Source organism: Salvelinus fontinalis, chromosome 25, assembly GCF_029448725.1.
Source record: "Salvelinus fontinalis isolate EN_2023a chromosome 25, ASM2944872v1, whole genome shotgun sequence".
In the NCBI taxonomy this organism is placed as follows: domain Eukaryota; kingdom Metazoa; phylum Chordata; class Actinopteri; order Salmoniformes; family Salmonidae; genus Salvelinus; species Salvelinus fontinalis.
In genome coordinates, this window is record NC_074689.1 from 25,728,740 (window position 1) to 25,749,417 (window position 20,678).

Sequence of the window (20,678 nt, forward strand, 5' to 3'; positions counted from 1 at the left end):
GAATGCCATTCATTGTATCTAGTGTCTGAAATGAAGTGTCTGAAATTACCCTTTCCTCTCTCTCCTCTCTTTCTCATCCAGAAGGAAGCTACACTGGCGGTGGTAGACGATGCCCACCCCGTACTGCAGCTGGGAAGACAGATAGAGGGAGAAGCGAGGCCGGGGGAGACCAGGGCAGGACTGAGCCACCTGGACCGTCACGTAATCCATGATGTCCTCACTGCAAAAGATACACACACACATACACAACAACTAGCTATGATCAGAGCCATGACACAATACATCTAACTTAGCTAGCTATCCATGTTTCGTCTCGAAGTTTAGGGACCATATAGGTTGGTTAGCATAACATATTCCCCTCTGTCTCTCAGACATAGAAATGAGAGAGGAAGGGTTGTTGTCACCATGTCTGCCCAACGTTGCCCCTCAGAAGCTCTCTGCATGTTATCCTGATCCCTTTGGTTGCTGTCAAAAAGCATGATAATAAATACCAGAATTTGTCTAAATTGAAGGCCTCTGATGATGATGATGACCAATACACACATTACATTGACTGAGATTGACAAGATACAAAATATTAAACTCTGCCAAAGAGAATGTTAGCCTAGCTAAGTTAGCCCACGACTCCCCAAATAGTGGAAAAGCAGCTGGTGTGCCTCTGAAGACTGTTTGGATAGTAAAACATATTTCCTCAATTCGTGCAGAATTTTCTTTCTTAGTTTGGTGTCTAGAACTTGCGTATAAGGTAAACAGATCTTGATTAGATAGCTAGATCAAGAAATAGGTCATAGTCAGCTGCTAGCTTCAGATTCTCCACAGAGAGCAGCATTGAGCATGACCGAAATTCGCACCAAACTTAGACTGACAACGTTTAGGCTTTTGACCAATCACGGAGAGTGATTGCAAATACATAAAAGCAAATACAGGTCAACAACATTTTGGATCTAAACAGCTGTTTTAGTTCTTAGAAGTGAAAATCATATTGGAAATCATTTAAATCTTAAACGTTTAATTATGTTGCTACTTTCAGATGACTTTACTTTTGTTTTTGGTGTTAAAAAGATTTGTCAAAGTTTAAAACAGCATGGTGTTTTACTTTTTGTGCTTCTCCAGCAAAAAGGGATTTTGAAATTCACACAAGAATGCATTAAAGGGATTTGAGTTTTTAGTGCATGAAAAGTGTTTGCATTTGTTTTGGAACTGGCTATGTTGATAAAACGTTTACTGGAGACAGGAGATCAAGTGGAGACATAGGACGAGGTGGATATTTGTATAATAAGGCAGGTTTATTCAAGTGTAAAAATATCAGGCAAAGCGTGCAGCACGGCTCCTTCTGTCTGATTCGTATGGAATCGTCAGGATAAGAGACAGTCTAAAAAGTTTGTACAGGTTATATAGGCAACAAGCAAAGTAGGTTGATCTTGTAGTCTGGCCTTCCGATTGGTCGATCTGGGTCTTGGGTAGTCCTGATCAGGCCTGGTGTCAACGTTCCATTGGTTCCTGAGATAGTTCTTTGTTTTGTGCTCCAACCTTGAGTTGTGTGTGTCTGTGGTTGTCATGGGGGAGGGGAGTTGTGTGTGTCTGTGGTTGGTGTCTTAATGAGTCCAGCATATGTCCAAGAGAAATGAGGAGTATGTGTATTTTGTATAAAAGATGGCTTATGTTGAGAAGTTGTTATTACTAGTTTCCAGTATCTATTACAATTTCTTACAGCTACCTTCCGGGCGTGAGCCAGGGGCCCCAGCGAAGTTGTCTCAAAACAAAGGTGAGGTAGGTTACACGTGGATTAATGAGAAGGATTTTATTTTCACATGCAAAAGTGATTTATTTTGATAAAAATATTTTATCTGGGGCTAGGGCTCCCGAGTGGTGCAGCGGTCTAAGGCACTGCATTTCAGTGCTAGAGGAGGTGTCACTACAGACCCTGGTTCAATTCCAGGCTGTATCACAACCTTCCGTGATTGGGAGTCCTATAGGGCGGCTCACAATTGTCCCAGCGTCGTCCGGGTTAGGGTTTGGCCGGGGTAAATCACTGGACCGGGCAGAAGACCAATTAAAACGTTTTAAAGTAGAGTAATTTCCGAGTAACCCACTCAGGATGGAGCTCTATGGCGTGTCCACGTTTTTTATGGGAAGTGGTTACATGCCACGCCTCTGCGCGAGGAATGTCAGGTTGTCACTAGTTACCACAGCCACAAAGTCAAAATTGGCTCTATTGTAAAATGTCATGAAAACCAACATGTGCTTTTCGGTCTTAATTTATGTTTAGGGTTAGGCATAATGTTAGTAGTGTGGTTAAGGTTAGGTTTACAATCCGATTTTTGAGAAGATAAATTGTAGAAATGGGCGGGGTTTAGCCATAGTTATGACTTTGTGGCTGTGGTAATATGTGACGACCGAACGTCAGTGTCAGATTAAAACGAGTATAGGGTAGTGTAGCACAAATTATAAAGGTTTCAAAATGGCATATAATTCCGGTAGTCCGTATAGAGGAGCTCCACAACAACAACAACAACAATACAACAACGCAGCGCCGGGACCGGATCAAGGTTTTCTTTGGAATATATTTCAGAGGTGAGGGAAAAGACGTCTTTCGTGGCTATCGAAATACTCCGCTTTGGTTTGAGCTTCATTTTGAAAACTGCTGCCACGGCGCATAATTGGCAGAGATAAAAATAGCACAATATATGTTCGGTTTGCATACAAAGTTATTGTTTTCAAATTACAACCATGGTTCGATGAGGACATGTATTTGACAGACTGGTTTCAGTTTCTTTAAAAAAAATGTTATTGGGATATAAAATATTATTGGGATATATTATGCCTGTCATTTGGCTCTAGTAAGCACGTTTTTTTTCTCTCTTCCTATTTTACTCTCTAACATTATGACATTTTCTTGACACACACATACAAGGCCTTAATGTTGTTCAATGGACTTCTTGGAGTTGATTTAGGCAATGGCATCACATTAAAATAATCGAATAATTTACTATCGGTTTCTATTGTCGGGCAGTTATCCGAGGAGAATGGCTTTGAAGGAACTTTATTTTACAAGAACTGACAAGAGAGCGGGCTTGACAACTTGCATACAGTAATAACTGGAAAGAGCTTGGCATAAGGTTGTAGTAGAAAAATAAGAAGTTGCTCTTGTCCCTGGTGGTAGTATTGCGTTATGTAATACTGCAGAGGACCCATGGTGCTTTGCTTTCTCTCAACATTAAAATGCTGAAGGCACGCAAGACCTGAAACACCTTGTTGAATAATTTATAACAGCCAGATAAGACCTAGTTCTCGTTATCTGTATTCCACCACACACTCCACATCCAAGCAACTCACTGTGGCTGGAACTCCCTCCCTAGGTCATATGACTTGAGTGGTCACAGTGTAAATGCATGAGTCACTAGCAAGTTGGTCCTTTCATAGCATATTTTGTTTGGCTTGTGTCATAGAATGTTCCTTTTCCACTCTCCACCTATATGATCATCAGTTTCCATAACACTGGCATGTCAAAAATGTGGGCCACAAAGACAGCCTAGAATAGTACAGCAAAGGATCCGTCTAGGATCTAGGCCCAGGTCAACATCTCTGATATGTGACGATACAAACGATTGCTTTCACTGTCTGCCGTTCGTCAATAAGCTATGGTTTAGGGTCATGTCGGCTGAAAACCGGTCTCCTATTCAGAAGGGCTACTCCTTCCCCCTACCATGAGAGCCAGCATGACATAAGCTGCTAAACCATTTGATTGGAAGACTATGCTCTGCCAGGCCTGTCATAACTTGAATCGCTTCATAGGAAAAACTGAGAAATGTTAAGATTCCAATGGCTGCTGTGCTGTGTACAGATCATTTTTAGGATCTGTACTGAACACCATTCAGCAAATGGGCAGATGGTTCCAACTTCCGCTTCAGGCCAGGAAAATGAATCATAATGATGCTCTCCCACTTCACCTCATTTGATGTAAAACCCAGTGAGGTAAGTTAACCTGAGGTAGAGAGAGGAAAAACAAGAAGTAGAGAGTGTGTAGTTGGACACAGCACAGACCCTACTCTAAAAGGGTTTCATGTTAGGTACCCCCTCTGACCAACCTTTATCTTTTTACAGTCTGTAGGAAGTCACAGCGTGCCTTCATGGAAACAGGTTTTGTCCCGTCTTGCTATGCAAAGACTGCGGTTTAGTTGGTGTGTTGGGTTTGAGAGGTTGCTATGTGAGTCATTCAGGATGGGATGATTGCCCTTCATTTCACAGAGGCGAAGGTTATTTCAGAACTGGAAGGCAAAGCCTCTTATTTCTGTTAATGTTCAACCCACAAAACGTCTCTCACGTCTAAATAGAACGCTTGTACCATTCTTATACTGTTCAATTGGAACACGATTTTACAAAATAGGCTAATTAGTTTGTGATGCAACACTTCTGTGACAGATGGCGCATGGGTATTGTGCTGAAAGGCGCTGGGTTCTGAGATTCTACAATAGAATACGATATTTGTGTCTATTGTAAATTCAAAACGAAAACGTTCCGTGCATCTCATCTATTTTCCCTTAATGGAAAAGCCTCCTTTCTTTGGCATTGCACTCAAAATATAATAGCTAGCCTGATCCCAGATCTCTTTATGCTACACTGTACCCAACTCCTATGCTTGTTGTCATGCCAAACATTGCTGGCAAGACTGCACAAACAGACCATAATAGCCCTCTTGCCAACAATCTGGCTATTACACCACACAGGAGAATAGCACTTGTGTCACTGTGCTGTTTGTATGCAGTTGGTTATTTCTGGTTTCACCTTTCACTGATCTGTGATGGTGGCACGGGCGTCCCTGTAAAACGACACTCGTCACCATCTCCCACAAACCGTCGTCCCTCCTGTCCCGAGACCAGCCCACACACACTCTCATTGAATGGAGTGTTGAGATTCTGACAAGGGCCTTACAGCGTAGCGTGGCTGTAGGTTTTCAACAGGGCTCTACTGTGTGTTAATACCGTCTGTCTTGTTTCCCCCCAGAGTGGACAAGGACAGGAGCGCCGTGATATCGGACACAGAGCTGCAGCAGGCCTTATCGAACGGTACGTTCTTTCTCCTCTCGACCTCAACACTGCCTTCTGCTCTCATTTTAATACCTGGTTAAGGACTGAGAGGTGAGGAAAGTTGGTGTTCTGGACTTGAAATGGACACAAATGTTTTGTGTTTACCTCAAAATGGCCGACCCATCAGGGGAAAAATTCATCTGATGACACAGGGAGAGTACTTCCTGTATAAGGCAGGAAGTGTCTGACGACAGCTACCACCTGATAATCAACTCAACACCCTCTTGTTGTCGAGATATGACAGAGAGTGGCTTAGCCAACGCCATGAGCGCAACATGACATTAATCTTCCCACCAGGCTGGATGGCAAATATATGCTCAGGATTGAGTCAGTGACATGACTGAACATCGTGTTGACCTTTGGGCACTTGTTCCAGCAAAGCAAACTTTAAGACCATGTTAATAATAACAATTTATTCTGAAACTCAACATTTTAAATCGATGGAGGACTTTGAAAAGGGTTGAATGGGTATTCTTCTCTGACTGTTTTTGGACACTGAAAAAGAGTCTCAGGAGCGATGAAAGAAGCTGTTGTAGTAGCCCTGGTTCAGAATACTGATGACTAGGCTGCGTGGAAGGCAGGCAGGCAGGAGCTGTGTTCACACAGTCAGTCCAGTTCATTTAGTAGGGCTGTGTCATGAGGCTGTGCCAGTGAGACTGTGTGTGACTGTGACCAAGCTGCTGACTTAATGCAAGCTGTGCCCCGTCCTCGGCCGTGCGCTTCACTGACCATGCCCATGGTGTTGTCACTGTCACTCTGACATTCACTCAGACCTCACTGTCAATCTGACTCTCACCCAAACCTCACTGTTCTCTTCCTCGTTCTCTTTTCTTCTTGTAAACTGCTCTTTTCACCTCTTCTCTTATCGATCCTCCCCTCTTTCGACTCCTCTCCTCAATTCTCATCATCCCCTTCCCCCTCGTCTTCCCTTGTTTCCGCTCATCTTCCTCTTTTCCTTTCTTCTTATCGATCCTCCTCTCTTGGCGCCTCTCCCCACTCTCATCGTCCCCCTGATGAGAAAGTGATAGCCACCCCGCCGTACATCACCAGTCTTTCATTAAAGGGATTATTTTATAGGTGCCAGGGCCTTTTAGCTAGGTCTTCATATTTAACTATCCTCTTAGCACCTGCTCTGTCTGCACCAAGCACATGCTCTGTCTGCACCAAGCATCTGCCAAAATGCACCCAGACTGATATTTATGTTCTTGGATACATTTTTTGTGTTTCGGAGCCCACCACTCTAGTAGTTACTGAAATCGGCAGCATTGCATTCACTGTGCTGAGTAGTTTGTATGGCAGGTCTACCTACGTGCCAAGGAAATCTAGACCATCTACTAATAACTAACTCCTGCATTGACTCGTCCTGAATCGCCCCATGAACAAGACTGAATAATAACACAGAACAATCATGTCTGGCTTTGACAAGAAACATGCACAATTAGGCTAGGTCCCATGTGGCTCAATAGGCAGAGCATGGCGCACGCAATGCCAGGGTTGTGGGTTTGATTCCCACGGGGGACCAGTATGAAAGAGTAGGATAAATGTATGCACACTAAGTCATTCTGGATAAGAGCATCTGCTGAATGACTAAAATGAAATGTTTGGCTAGGGGCAGATTGTCTGGCTTCTGTGGCTCCGTGCTCAGCCCCCTGCCTCCACTAGGTGTCCGAGAGGAAAAGGGGTGACGGGTGATTTGTCTTTCTCAAGGTCGAGCTCAACCTTGCACATGCTGTTTTTAGCCTGCCTAGAGCAGTTCCTAGTAAGTGAGAGTGTGTTACTATGTTTCAATTCAAACATGTGTGAGTGTCTTTTGATGTGTTTATTATGGAGCTGTTCTCTCACCGAGTCTCTCCCGTGGGGAGCTGTTCTCTCACCGAGTCTCTCCCGTGGGGAGCTGTTCTCTCACCGAGTCTCTCCCGTGGGGAGCTGTTCTCTCACCGAGTCTCTCCCGTGGGGAGCTGTTCTCTCACCGAGTCTCTCCCGTGGGGAGCTGTTCTCTCACCGAGTCTCTCCCGTGGGGAGCTGTTCTCTCACCGAGTCTCTCCCGTGGGGAGCTGTTCTCTCACCGAGTCTCTCCCGTGGGGAGCTGTTCTCTCACCGAGTCTCTCCCGTGGGGAGCTGTGTTGCAGTCACCCTGTTTTTTTCTTCTATGTCCCTGCTCCTTCTTCATGAGTGAGCACCGGGCAACACAATGAGAAGGCCCAGTGTTTGTGCTGCACAGAGGAAGCTTTGTCTCACAGGCTGTAAAACCAGTCCAGACCCAGACCCAGTCCCTGTCCCACCCAGCTGTAAAACCAGTCCAGACCCAGTCCCTGTCCCACCCAGCTGTAAAACCAGTCCAGACCCAGTCCCTGTCCCACCCAGCTGTAAAACCAGTCCAGACCCAGTCCCAGTCCCACCCAGCTGTAAAACCAGTCCAGACCCAGTCCCAGTCCCACCCAGCTGTAAAACCAGTCCAGACCCAGTCCCACCCAGCTGTAAAACCAGTCCAGACCCAGTCCCACCCAGCTGTAAAACCAGTCCAGACCCAGTCCCACCCAGCTGTAAAACCAGTCCAGACCCAGTCCCACCCAGCTGTAAAACCAGTCCAGACCCAGTCCCACCCAGCTGTAAAACCAGTCCAGACCCAGTCCCACCCAGCTGTAAAACCAGTCCAGACCCAGTCCCACCCAGCTGTAAAACCAGTCCAGACCCAGTCCCACCCAGCTGTAAAACCAGTCCAGACCCAGTCCCACCCAGCTGTAAAACCAGTCCAGACCCAGTCCCACCCAGCTGTAAAACCAGTCCAGACCCAGTCCCTGTCCCACCCAGCTGTAAAACCAGTCCAGACCCAGTCCCTGTCCCACCCAGCTGTAAAACCAGTCCAGACCCAGTCCCTGTCCCACCCAGCTGTAAAACCAGACTGGTCCCTGATCCAGACCCAGTCCAGCTGTATTACCAGACTGGTCCCTGATCCAGACCCAATCCAGCTGTATTACCAGACTGGTCCCTGATCCAGACCCAGTCCAGCTGTATTACCAGACTGGTCCCTGATCCAGACCCAGTCCAGCTGTATTACCAGACTGGTCCCTGATCCAGACCCAGTCCAGCTGTATTACCAGACTGGTCCCTGATCCAGACCCAATCCAGCTGTATTACCAGACTGGTCCCTGATCCAGACCCAGTCCAGCTGTATTACCAGACTGGTCACTGATCCAGACCCAATCCAGCTGTATTACCAGACTGGTCCCTGATCCAGACCCAGTCCAGCTTTATTACCAGACTGGTCACTGACCCAATCCAGCTGTATTACCAGACTGGTCACTGACCCAATCCAGCTGTATTACCAGACTGGTCCCTGATCCAGACCCAGTCCAGCTGTATTACCAGACTGGTCCCTGATCCAGACCCAGTTCAGCTGTATTACCAGACTGGTCCCTGATCCAGACCCAATCCAGCTGTATTACCAGACTGGTCCCTGACCCAGACCCAGTCCAGCTTTATTACCAGACCCAGTCCAGCTTTATTACCAGACTGGTCACTGACCCAATCCAGCTGTATTACCAGACTGGTCACTGACCCAATCCAGCTGTATTACCAGACTGGTCCCTGATCCAGACCCAGTTCAGCTGTATTACCAGACTGGTCCCTGATCCAGACCCAATCCAGCTGTATTACCAGACTGGTCCCTGATCCAGACCCAATCCAGCTGTATTACCAGACTGGTCCCTGATCCAGACCCAATCCAGCTGTATTACCAGACTGGTCCCTGATCCAGACCCAATCCAGCTGTATTACCAGACTGGTCCCTGATCCAGACCCAATCCAGCTGTATTACCAGACTGGTCACTGACCCAATCCAGCTGTATTACCAGACTGGTCACTGACCCAATCCAGCTGTATTACCAGACTGGTCCCTGATCCAGACCCAATCCAGTTGTATTACCAGACTGGTCCCTGATCGAGACCCAGTCCGGCTGTATTACCAGACTGGTCCCTGACCCAGTCCAGCTGTATTACCAGACTGGTCCCTGATCCAGACCAGCTGTATTACCAGACTGGTCCTTGTCGTTGCAGAGGAAAGGCTTAATGAGAAGCTGTTCAGTTTACTTCACTGCAAAGCTTTCTCTCTCTTTAAACTATTTAAAAGCTGTGAACTCTTTGGCTTGTCTAAATCCTGGTGAGGACCTGGGATGATCTTTTCTCTCTCTCTCTCTCTGAGCAGTGAGGGTGAGGTTGCAAGCTTTAGGGAACCCTGATAAATCTCCAGCTCTTTCTCCGGGGTAGCAGTTCTGCTGTTACCCAAAGCATACCCAAGATAAGAACATAAAGGTTGCTTAATAAGCCACCAGAGTTCTCCACTACTAACTCTTGGCCTAATTCCCTCTTCTGGTTGTTCTGTTATGAATGGCCTGGTTGATTGAAGTCCAAAGCTATTAACCTTGCAGTCATCCTGTACGATTTAACTCTTAGTGGCTGAATGTCCTCATTTGTTTCACCTATCTTATCTTCTCTCTCTAGGTACATGGACACCATTCAACCCAGTGACGGTCCGATCAATCATATGTGAGTAGTTGTCTCTCATTGACCCTTGACACACAAACAAACTTGCACAACGACAAGCCTATATTGTCCTGTAGGACTAGCATTGTTGATATGTTTTGCCCATAGCAACCAACAAACCTTAACGTTTGTGTGCAGTGACATATTTCAACCCAGCTCCCCAGTTAATTGGACGCATGCAGCCAGTGGAGGCTGCTGGGGGGAGAACGGCTCATAATAAGGGCGGGAACGGAGTGAATGGAATGGCATCAAACACATGGAAACCATGGAAACCATGTGTTTGTCTTTGATACCATTCTGCTCCAGCCATTACCACGAGCCCATCCTCCCCAATTAAGGTGCCACCAACCTCCTGTGCATGCAACCATCAGCAAAAGGGAGTATTTCCTTCCCACAAACAGGAGGTGTTTGTTTGTCTCAAAAGGCATATCCCGTCTATAATCACCCACTGACCGTTTTGATTGGTTAACAAACTTAATTACACCTTCACCAACTGGATCATTCTGGAGTCTGAGAAGTGTAGCGGAATGTGAATTTTATATGTACTAAGAAAATACAACTAGTTTTCTATTAAGTTATTTTAAAGCTCACAATCTCCCACTGTACTGGAGCCTACTGTGTAAATCTGTTGTATTCAAATGGCCATCCCAGACCTTCCATGTGATGAAGCTCTTTGATAGGATGTAATTGTGATGAAGCTCTTTGATAGGATGTAATTGGATTAAACCGCAGGGGAGAATTCAAACAGGCAAGATTTCTATAACTCTGTGTCATAACACATTATGCGAGACCTTAGTCCATTGTGTTAGTGTTCCAGCATTGAACTACACTTCCCAGCTGCTCTTTTTTTTAGTTGTAGTTCTCAGGGGTCTAGACCTATTCAGGATGTTTTAGATAGAAATGTAATGAATAAAGATGACATGGTGCCTGATTCTATAAGACAGAAAAAAAACTATTCTACAAAGTGCATTTCTATCAGAATGTTATTTTATAACGTTGCACTGTACTGACCCCTACTTGCTGTCACTCATGTCTCCTCTATTGGCTTCCCTCTCACAGCCATGTTTGACAGGGAGAACAAAGGAGGGGTGAACTTCAATGAGTTTGCGGGCGTGTGGAAGTACATCACGGACTGGCAGAACATCTTCCGCACCTACGACAGAGACAACTCGGGCTTCATCGACAAGAACGAGCTGAAGCAGGCACTGACTGGATTCGGTGAGCAGTATGCTTTCCCTATTTGACCATACTGATGGATGGCCTACCGCTGCATGTATGTGGTTCACAAGGTCAGCCCCGATATTCTAATGCCCTTCCGTAAGGTCAACATGCACGAGTCTGGATAAAGCTACTGTATGTGCCAAAATAGTTGTGTAGATCAGTGGCGGCCTGCTGAGGGGAGAACGGCTCATAAAAATGTCTGGAACGGAGAGAATAGAAGGGTATCATCACATGGAAACCATGAGTTTCATGTATTTGATATCATCCCACTGATTCCGCTCCAGCCATTACCACAAGCCCTGTCCTCCCTAATTAAGATGCCACCAACCTCCTGTGGTGTAGATATTAGACATGCATTGTTATTCTTTTGTCCTTGTATTATTAAAATGAAGTAGTGCTCTGTGAAATGAGCAGGATAAAGCCCTATGGATGTTACACATTGGGTAAGGGTTGTTGAACAAGGATGTGTTTCTGTGATGTTGACTGTTCTGTCCTCCTCCCCAGGGTATCGTCTCTCAGACCAGTTCTACAACACTCTCATAGAGAAATTTGATCGGCAGAGGAAGGGACAAGTGGCCTTCGATGACTTCATCCAGTGTTGTATTGTTCTACAGGTAACCGTTTTAATGGGCTTACTGTGTACATACCACAGGTTGTGTAGCGCTGTAGAATGTACCTCTGGTTGTGTAGCGCCCCGTAGAATGTACCGCTGGAGGTTTAGCGCCCCGTAGAATGTATCGCTGGTTGTGTAGCGCCCCGTAGAATGTACCGCTGGGGGTTTAGCGCCCCGTAGAATGTATCGCTGGTTGTGTAGCGCCCCGTAGAATGTACCGCTGGGGGTTTAGCGCCCCGTAGAATGTATCGCTGGTTGTGTAGCGCCCCGTAGAATGTATCGCTGGTTGTGTAGCGCCCCGTAGAATGTATCGCTGGTTGTGTAGCGCCCCGTAGAATGTATCGCTGGTTGTGTAGCGCCCCGTAGAATGTACCGCTGGTTGTGTAGCGCCCCGTAGAATGTATCGCTGGTTGTGTAGCGCCCCGTAGAATGTACCGCTGGTTGTGTAGCGCCCCGTAGAATGTACCGCTGGTTGTGTAGCGCCCCGTAGAATGTACCGCTGGTTGTGTAGCGCCCCGTAGAATGTACCGCTGGTTGTGTAGCGCCCCGTAGAATGTACCGCTGGTTGTGTAGCGCCCCGTAGAATGTACCGCTGGTTGTGTAGCGCCCCGTAGAATGTACCGCTGGTTGTGTAGCGCCCCGTAGAATGTACCGCTGGTTGTGTAGCGCCCCGTAGAATGTATCGCTGGTTGTGTAGCGCCCCGTAGAATGTACCGCTGGGGGTTTAGCGCCCCGTAGAATGTACCGCTGGTTGTGTAGCGCCCCGTAGAATGTACCGCTGGTTGTGTAGCGCCCCGTAGAATGTACCGCTGGTTGTGTAGCGCCCCGTAGAATGTACCGCTGGTTGTGTAGCGCCCCGTAGAATGTACCGCTGGTTGTGTAGCGCCCCGTAGAATGTACCGCTGGTTGTGTAGCGCCCCGTAGAATGTACCGCTGGTTGTGTAGCGCCCCGTAGAATGTACCGCTGGTTGTGTAGCGCCCCGTAGAATGTACCGCTGGTTGTGTAGCGCCCCGTAGAATGTATCGCTGGTTGTGTAGCGCCCCGTAGAATGTACCGCTGGGGGTTTAGCGCCCCGTAGAATGTACCGCTGGTTGTGTAGCGCCCCGTAGAATGTATCGCTGGTTGTGTAGCGCCCCGTAGAATGTACCGCTGGGGGTTTAGCGCCCCGTAGAATGTATCGCTGGTTGTGTAGCGCCCCGTAGAATGTACCGCTGGTTGTGTAGCGCCCCGTAGAATGTACCGCTGGTTGTGTAGCGCCCCGTAGAATGTACCGCTGGTTGTGTAGCGACCCGTAGAATGTACCGCTGGTTGTGTAGCGCCCCGTAGAATGTACCGCTGGGGGTTTAGCGCCCCGTAGAATGTACCGCTGGTTGTGTAGCGCCCCGTAGAATGTACCGCTGGTTGTGTAGCGCCCCGTAGAATGTACCGCTGGGGGTTTAGCGCCCCGTAGAATGTACCGCTGGGGGTTTAGCGCCCCGTAGAATGTATCGCTGGTTGTGTAGCGCCCCGTAGAATGTATCGCTGGTTGTGTAGCGCCCCGTAGAATGTACCGCTGGTTGTGTAGCGCCCCGTAGAATGTACCGCTGGTTGTGTAGCGCCCCGTAGAATGTACCGCTGGTTGTGTAGCGCCCCGTAGAATGTACCGCTGGTTGTGTAGCGCCCCGTAGAATGTACCGCTGGTTGTGTAGCGCCCCGTAGAATGTACCGCTGGGGGTTTAGCGCCCCGTAGAATGTATCGCTGGTTGTGTAGCGCCCCGTAGAATGTACCGCTGGTTGTGTAGCGCCCCGTAGAATGTACCGCTGGAGGTTTAGCGCCCCGTAGAATGTATCGCTGGTTGTGTAGCGCCCCGTAGAATGTACCGCTGGGGGTTTAGCGCCCCGTAGAATGTATCGCTGGTTGTGTAGCGCCCCGTAGAATGTATCGCTGGTTGTGTAGCGCCCCGTAGAATGTACCGCTGGTTGTGTAGCGCCCCGTAGAATGTACCGCTGGTTGTGTAGCGCCCCGTAGAATGTACCGCTGGTTGTGTAGCGCCCCGTAGAATGTACCGCTGGTTGTGTAGCGCCCCGTAGAATGTACCGCTGGGGGTTTAGCGCCCCGTAGAATGTACCGCTGGTTGTGTAGCGCCCCGTAGAATGTACCGCTGGTTGTGTAGCGCCCCGTAGAATGTACCGCTGGTTGTGTAGCGCCCCGTAGAATGTACCGCTGGTTGTGTAGCGCCCCGTAGAATGTACCGCTGGTTGTGTAGCGCCCCGTAGAATGTACCGCTGGTTGTGTAGCGACCCGTAGAATGTACCGCTGGTTGTGTAGCGTCCCGTAGAATGTACCGCTGGGGGTTTAGCGCCCCGTAGAATGTACCGCTGGTTGTGTAGCGCCCCGTAGAATGTACCGCTGGTTGTGTAGCGCCCCGTAGAATGTACCGCTGGGGGTTTAGCGCCCCGTAGAATGTACCGCTGGGGGTTTAGCGCCCCGTAGAATGTATCGCTGGTTGTGTAGCGCCCCGTAGAATGTACCGCTGGTTGTGTAGCGCCCCGTAGAATGTACCGCTGGTTGTGTAGCGCCCCGTAGAATGTACCGCTGGTTGTGTAGCGCCCCGTAGAATGTACCGCTGGGGGTTTAGCGCCCCGTAGAATGTATCGCTGGGGGTTTAGCGCCCCGTAGAATGTACCGCTGGTTGTGTAGCGCCCCGTAGAATGTACCGCTGGGGGTTTAGCGCCCCGTAGAATGTACCGCTGGTTGTGTAGCGCCCCGTAGAATGTACCGCTGGTTGTGTAGCGCCCCGTAGAATGTACCGCTGGGGGTTTAGCGCCCCGTAGAATGTATCGCTGGTTGTGTAGCGCCCCGTAGAATGTACCGCTGGGGGTTTAGCGCCCCGTAGAATGTACCGCTGGGGGTTTAGCGCCCCGTAGAATGTACCGCTGGGGGTTTAGCGCCCCGTAGAATGTACCACTGGTTGCTCTGCTGGGGGTTTAGCAGTCTGGAATGTACCTCTGGTTGTGTAGCGCTCCGCTGGTTGTGTAGCGACCCGTAGAATGTATCGCTGGTTGTGTAGCGACCCGGAATGTATCGCTGGTTGTGTAGCGACCCGGAATGTATCGCTGGTTGTGTAGCGACCCGGAATGTATCGCTGGTTGTGTAGCGACCCGTAGAATGTATCGCTGGTTGTGTAGCGACCCGGAATGTATCGCTGGTTGTGTAGCGACCCGGAATGTATCGCTGGTTGTGTAGCGCCCCGTAGAATGTATCGCTGGTTGTGTAGCGCCCCGTAGAATGTACCGCTGGGGGTTTAGCGCCCCGTAGAATGTACCGCTGGGGGTTTAGCGCCCCGTAGAATGTACCGCTGGTTGTGTAGCGCCCCGTAGAATGTACCGCTGGTTGTGTAGCGCCCCGTAGAATGTACCGCTGGGGGTTTAGCGCCCCGTAGAATGTACCGCTGGTTGTGTAGCGCCCCGTAGAATGTACCGCTGGTTGTGTAGCGCCCCGTAGAATGTACCGCTGGGGGTTTAGCGCCCCGTAGAATGTACCGCTGGGGGTTTAGCACCCCGTAGAATGTACCGCTGGGGGTTTAGCGCCCCGTAGAATGTATCGCTGGTTGCTCTGCTGGGGGTTTAGCAGTCTGGAATGTACCTCTGGTTGTGTAGCGCTCCGCTGGTTGTGTAGCGACCCGTAGAATGTATCGCTGGTTGTGTAGCGACCCGGAATGTATCGCTGGTTGTGTAGCGACCCGGAATGTATCGCTGGTTGTGTAGCGACCCGGAATGTATCGCTGGTTGTGTAGCGACCCGGAATGTATCGCTGGTTGTGTAGCGACCCGGAATGTATCGCTGGTTGTGTAGCGCCCCGTAGAATGTATCGCTGGTTGTGTAGCGACCCGGAATGTATCGCTGGTTGTGTAGCGCCCCGTAGAATGTATCGCTGGTTGTGTAGCGCCCCGTAGAATGTACCGCTGGGGGTTTAGCGCCCCGTAGAATGTACCGCTGGGGGTTTAGCGCCCCGTAGAATGTACCGCTGGGGGTTTAGCGCTCCGCTGGGGGGGGGGGTTTAGCGCTCCGCTGGGGGGGGGGGGGTTTAGCGCTCTGCTGGGGGGGGGTTTAGCGCTCTGCTGGGGGGGGGGGTTTAGCGCTCTGCTGGGGGGGGGTTTAGCGCTCTGCTGGGGGGGGGGGGGGGTTTAGCGCTCTGCTGGGGGGGGGTTTAGCGCTCTGCTGGGGGTTTAGCGCTCTGCTGGGAGTTTAGCGCTCTGGGGGAGGGGGGGGGATGGGTTTAGCGCTCTGCTGGGGGGGGGGGGGGTTTAGCGCTCTGCTGGGGGGGGTTTAGCGCTCTGCTGGGGGGGGGGGGTTTAGCGCTCCGCTGGGGGGGGGGGGGGGGTTTAGCGCTCTGCTGGGGGGGGGGGGTTTAGCGCTCTGCTGGGGGGGGGGGGTTTAGCGCTCTGCTGGGGGGGGGGGGGGGTTTAGCGCTCCGCTGGGAGTTTAGCGCTCCGCTGGGAGTTTAGCGCTCTGCTGGGGGTTTAGCGCTCTGCTGGGGGTTTAGCGCTCTGCTGGGGGTTTAGCGCTCTGCTGGGGGTTTAGCGCTCTGCTGGGGGTTTAGCGCTCTGCTGGGGGGGGGGGGGGGTTTAGCGCTCTGCTGGGGGTTTAGCGCTCTGCTGGGGGTTTAGCGCTCTGCTGGGGGTTTAGCGCTCCGCTGGGAGTTTAGCGCTCTGCTGCGGGTTTAGCGCTCTGCTGCGGGTTTAGCGCTCCGCTGGGAGTTTAGCGCTCCGCTGGGAGTTTAGCGCTCCGCTGGGAGTTTAGCGCTCCGCTGGGAGTTTAGCGCTCTGCTGCGGGTTTAGCGCTCTGCTGCGGGTTTAGCGCTCTGCTGCGGGTTTAGCGCTCTGCTGGGGGTTTAGCGCTCTACTGCGGGTTTAGCGCTCTACTGCGGGTTTAGCGCTCTACTGCGGGTTTAGCGCTCTACTGCGGGTTTAGCGCTCTACTGCGGGTTTAGCGCTCTACTGCGGGTTTAGCGCTCTACTGCGGGTTTAGCGCTCTACTGCGGGTTTAGCGCTCCCCTGCGGGTTTAGCGCTCTACTGGGGGTTTAGCGCTTCAGAATGTACCACTGGGTGTGTAGCCTACATTGTTTTGTCAGCCCAGTATATACAGCCCATATTGAGATTGGACTTTGGGTTGGTTCAACATGGCATCTTTTCATTTATGTACATGACATTTTAGAGACTCTTTTTCATTAGATTTCTAACCTTGGTCAGAGGTTTTTCCTGGCCATACTGTTGTCTGTAAATGAAAATAAGATGTTTTTGGCTGGTTTCCTAGACACAGATAAATCCTAGTCCTGGACTAAACTCTTTCAATGGATAATCTCCATTTTGAATGTTTTTTTAGTTCTGGACTCGACTTAATCTGTCTGGGAAAGTGGACAAGGTTTATTAACAGAAATGGCATCTATACTCGCTAGTATGTTTTAAGTCAAGATCTACGGCTCTCTAGATCCACTGTAATATTATCTTAAATTACAATTTTTTTATTATTCTTTTTCATTTGTCACTTTCAGAGGTTGACCGATGTGTTCAGGAGGTACGACACGGACCAAGACGGCTGGATCCAGGTTTCCTATGAACAGTATCTATCCATGGTTTTCAACGTTGTATAGTAAAGCCAAGAGCACAACTGGACACAACTGTGCCAAAGCCAAATCCTTCCCACCTCCACAACATGTCTTCCTGGATAAAGATGACCAAAACACAAGTGGACTGGGACTCTGGGTTAGGATATAACAACATTACGTACTGTCTGTCATTGTTCATAATGATTGTTTAATATCTGAATCTTATCTTGATAATCGTAAAGGCCTGAATATCTGTGTTAAGGTAAACCTGCATTGTACATATCATTTAGGACAAATAACTGCATGCTTCCGGGGGAATCCTGCCAATGTTCAAAGCATGCCCTCTATCTCAGATCTATTTTGCTGAAGCCATGTTTACAAACACTGTGACAGCAGGTTATGGTGGGGCACAAAGCCTGCTTTTAGATTCACTGACATGCCAGCTAACGCCATATTTCTATAGTCTTATTTTTAACCAGCAAATCCATTTAAAAAAAAGTTTGCCTATTAGGATTTTAGGTAAAATAAGCGTATGCTTTTGTATCGCTTTTTTGTGTGTGCATGATGCCTTAAACTGTATAAATTCAAGATTAACATCTTTTGTTAAAAAAGAAACCTGAAAAAAGTTGTGAGCTCTGAATTGAATGTGTGGTGGACAAAGACTAAACAGTTTGCTGTTGAGACAACAGTATAACTTATTACTGTATACAATTATTGACGGAAGATGGTCAATATAGTCCTCTGTAGCTCGGGTTAGCAGAGCGTGGTGCTTGCAACGCCAGGATGTGAGTTTGATTCCCGGGACCACCGATACAATATGTTAAATGTATGCATGACTAAGTTTCTTCGGATGAAAGCCTGTGCTAAACGGCATATTATAAGATGCATAGATAAAATTGTTGTGATTTATCGTATGGTACAAAGATTTGTGGAAGAGGTAGATTTAGTCTGAGAGGAGTAGAGCCCCACAGTGTTGTAATAGCCATAAAACCTAATGGTGAAACAGGGAAATGGTTCCAATTGTTTTTTCCACCATTCATTTTTCCCCATAGGGGATTTTAAGAAACTGGTACATTTAAGAACATTTTGGCAATTTATTAATTACTACATTTAGCAAACATTAGATAGTTAATCCACAGATTCTTACCTTTGCCTAGATTCGGCAGTCTCGTCCAGATCGTCATGGCATCATCATGGGCCCCCGAGTGGTGCAGCGGTCTAAGGCACTGCATCTCAGTGCAAGAGGCATCCAGGTTGAATCACATCCGGCTGTGATTGGGAGTCCCATAGGGCAGCGCACAATTGGCTCAGCGTCATCCGGGTTAGGGTTTGGCCGGGGTAGGCAGTCATTGTAAAAAATTATTTGTTCTTAACTGACTTGGCTAGTTAAATAAAAAAACAAATAAATACATTTGTAGTTCTTTACGATAGTCATATTAGCATTTAATTTGTTGGGGGAAAATCCAGATGAATATATTGATAAGAGATTTAGAAGGTAATCAAAACATCACACCAGGGTAAGCCTACATGAAACAAAGCCCTTATTTTAAGTGCTTCTAAAATCCCCTATGGGAGAAATGAATGGTGGAGCAACAATTGGAACAATTTCCCTGTTTGACTGCTAGGTTTTATGGGTATTGTTGTACTCTATAGGTGGTTAAACCAAAAGTACTTATAACGCCTATTCACGTGTGGTTATTCACTTCATTTTTCTACAGAAAATGAACCTCTGTACAGCAATGTGCACTGCAGTGCAAGAAATGGCGCAACTTTGCCCTCTCCTGTCTGTTTTGGTGTACTTACACCAGTGCATGCTCCAATTATGTGCAGTACCTTCCTTCCACGTTTGCGAAGTTTCTGGAGGAACTTGCGAGGTGTTGCACATTATTAGTAAACATTTGAAAGTTTGCCATTTTAATATCTTTTGTTTGTAGATATGCACAAGGAACATTAACTTGAAATTAATTTCGTTTCTGTGAGCTCAGCAGTTTGAGTTTTAATTTTTGCTTATCAAGCACATTTGGGGCGGCAGGTAGCCTAGTGGTTAGAGCGTTGGACTAGTAACAAAAAGGTTGCAAGATCGAATCCCCGAGCTGACAAGGTAAAAATGTCGTTCTACCCCTGAACAAGGCAGTTAACCCACTGTTCCTAGGCATTAATTGAAAATAAGAATGTGTTCTTAACTGACTTGCCTAGTTAAATAAAGGTAAAATAAATAAACATCTATGGCCCATGAGCGTGTCAGACCACGGCACGTGTTTTATTAGCTAGAAATCTGAGCTGTCAAGCTGCTACTGCCCTAGGCTGGTTACTTGACAAGAAGTCTTCTGAGACACTGCAACCGGAGAGGAATCAGGGAAAGGTAGCTACGTTGAACAACACAGCTGTCTCATATATGCAATGACATGTCTCTGGCAGAAGAGGGCAGCAAATACTTGCTTTCAGACCAGATGACATGGGGCAGTGGCATGTTTGTTCATTGCGCTGATTAAGGAGCCTAGTATCATATTTTAGACATCCTCAAACTAGCTGCCACTATGTATCACAACATGCATATTAGATATGATGTGGGTTGAGTTCTGCACTCAATTTACTGACCCTGACTTGGAATATGAAATTGCAGTCAATATTGAACAACAACAGACATGTAGTCTGCTACTTCAAATCCTATACAACACTACATGATTGTATTATGTGTAAATGTGTTTTGGCTCATCAACTTTTTTATTTTACCAGGTAAGTTGACTGAGAACACATTCTCATTTACAGCAACAACCTGGGGAATAGTTACAGGGGACAGGGATGAATGAGCCAATTGTACGCTGGGGGTGATTAGGTGACTGTGATGGTATGAAGGCCAGATTGGGAGTTTAGCCAGGACATTGGAGTTAACACCCCTACTCTTAAAATAAGTGCCATGGGATCTTTAGTGACCACAGAGAGTCAGGACACGTGTTTAACATCCCATCTGAAAGACAGCACCCTACACAGGGCACTGAGGCATTGGGATATTTTCTTTAGACCAGAGGAAAGGGGGCCTCCTACTGGCCCTCCCAACACCACTTCCAGCAGCATCTGGTCTCCCCTCCACAGACCAACCAGAACCAACCCTGCTTAGCTTTAGAAGTAAGCCAGCAGTGGGGTGCAGGGTGGTATGCTGCTGGCTAACTGTTAAAGTTATGATTGTTGTGCAGTGGCCGTGTGGACTGTGATGGCGGAGGGGTTCAGTGGTCACCGTGGCGATCGACCGGCCCGTAACACTGCTGGACGAGCTGACGGCCTTCGACAGCGACCCCAACCTGACTGTAGCTGTGCTCCATGGCAACGGTGAGACACCCTGGACCCTGCACAGACAGGAGACTATAGACAGGAGACTACAGACAGGAGATCAACTAATTCTGACAGAGGGTCAGCAGGTCAGTAATCTGATCTAATTGCTCAAAATACCAATTAGTGGCAACAATATCATAATTGGGCTTCCTGTGTAAACACAACCTATGACAACACCTGATGATGAGGATGTGTTGTCTTTCCAAAGCTCCCCTACAGTTATACATACAAAACATGACATTCACCACTCCACCCCAGACATACAGACCAGTAGACAGCATTGCTCTCCTCCAGAC

At 48.3% G+C, this 20,678-nt stretch overlaps 1 protein-coding gene across 2 annotated transcripts; it reads left to right on the forward strand.

Moving 5' to 3' along the window:
• The first annotated feature begins 2,375 nt into the window (after positions 1-2,375).
• Positions 2,376-19,288, forward strand: pdcd6 (programmed cell death 6). Of its 2 annotated transcripts, XM_055881705.1 has the most exons (6): positions 2,376-2,574; positions 5,005-5,066; positions 9,588-9,632; positions 10,689-10,847; positions 11,355-11,464; positions 16,999-19,288. In XM_055881705.1, the coding sequence occupies exons 1-6, from the start codon at positions 2,462-2,464 to the stop codon at positions 17,095-17,097; spliced, it is 588 nt and encodes a 195-aa protein (XP_055737680.1). In that variant the 5' UTR covers positions 2,376-2,461; the 3' UTR covers positions 17,098-19,288. The 2 variants fall into 2 exon arrangements, with proteins under 2 accessions (XP_055737680.1, XP_055737681.1); XM_055881706.1 differs by lacking the exon at positions 5,005-5,066 and having other exon boundaries at positions 2,518-2,574.
• The last annotated feature ends 1,390 nt before the right edge of the window (positions 19,289-20,678 follow it).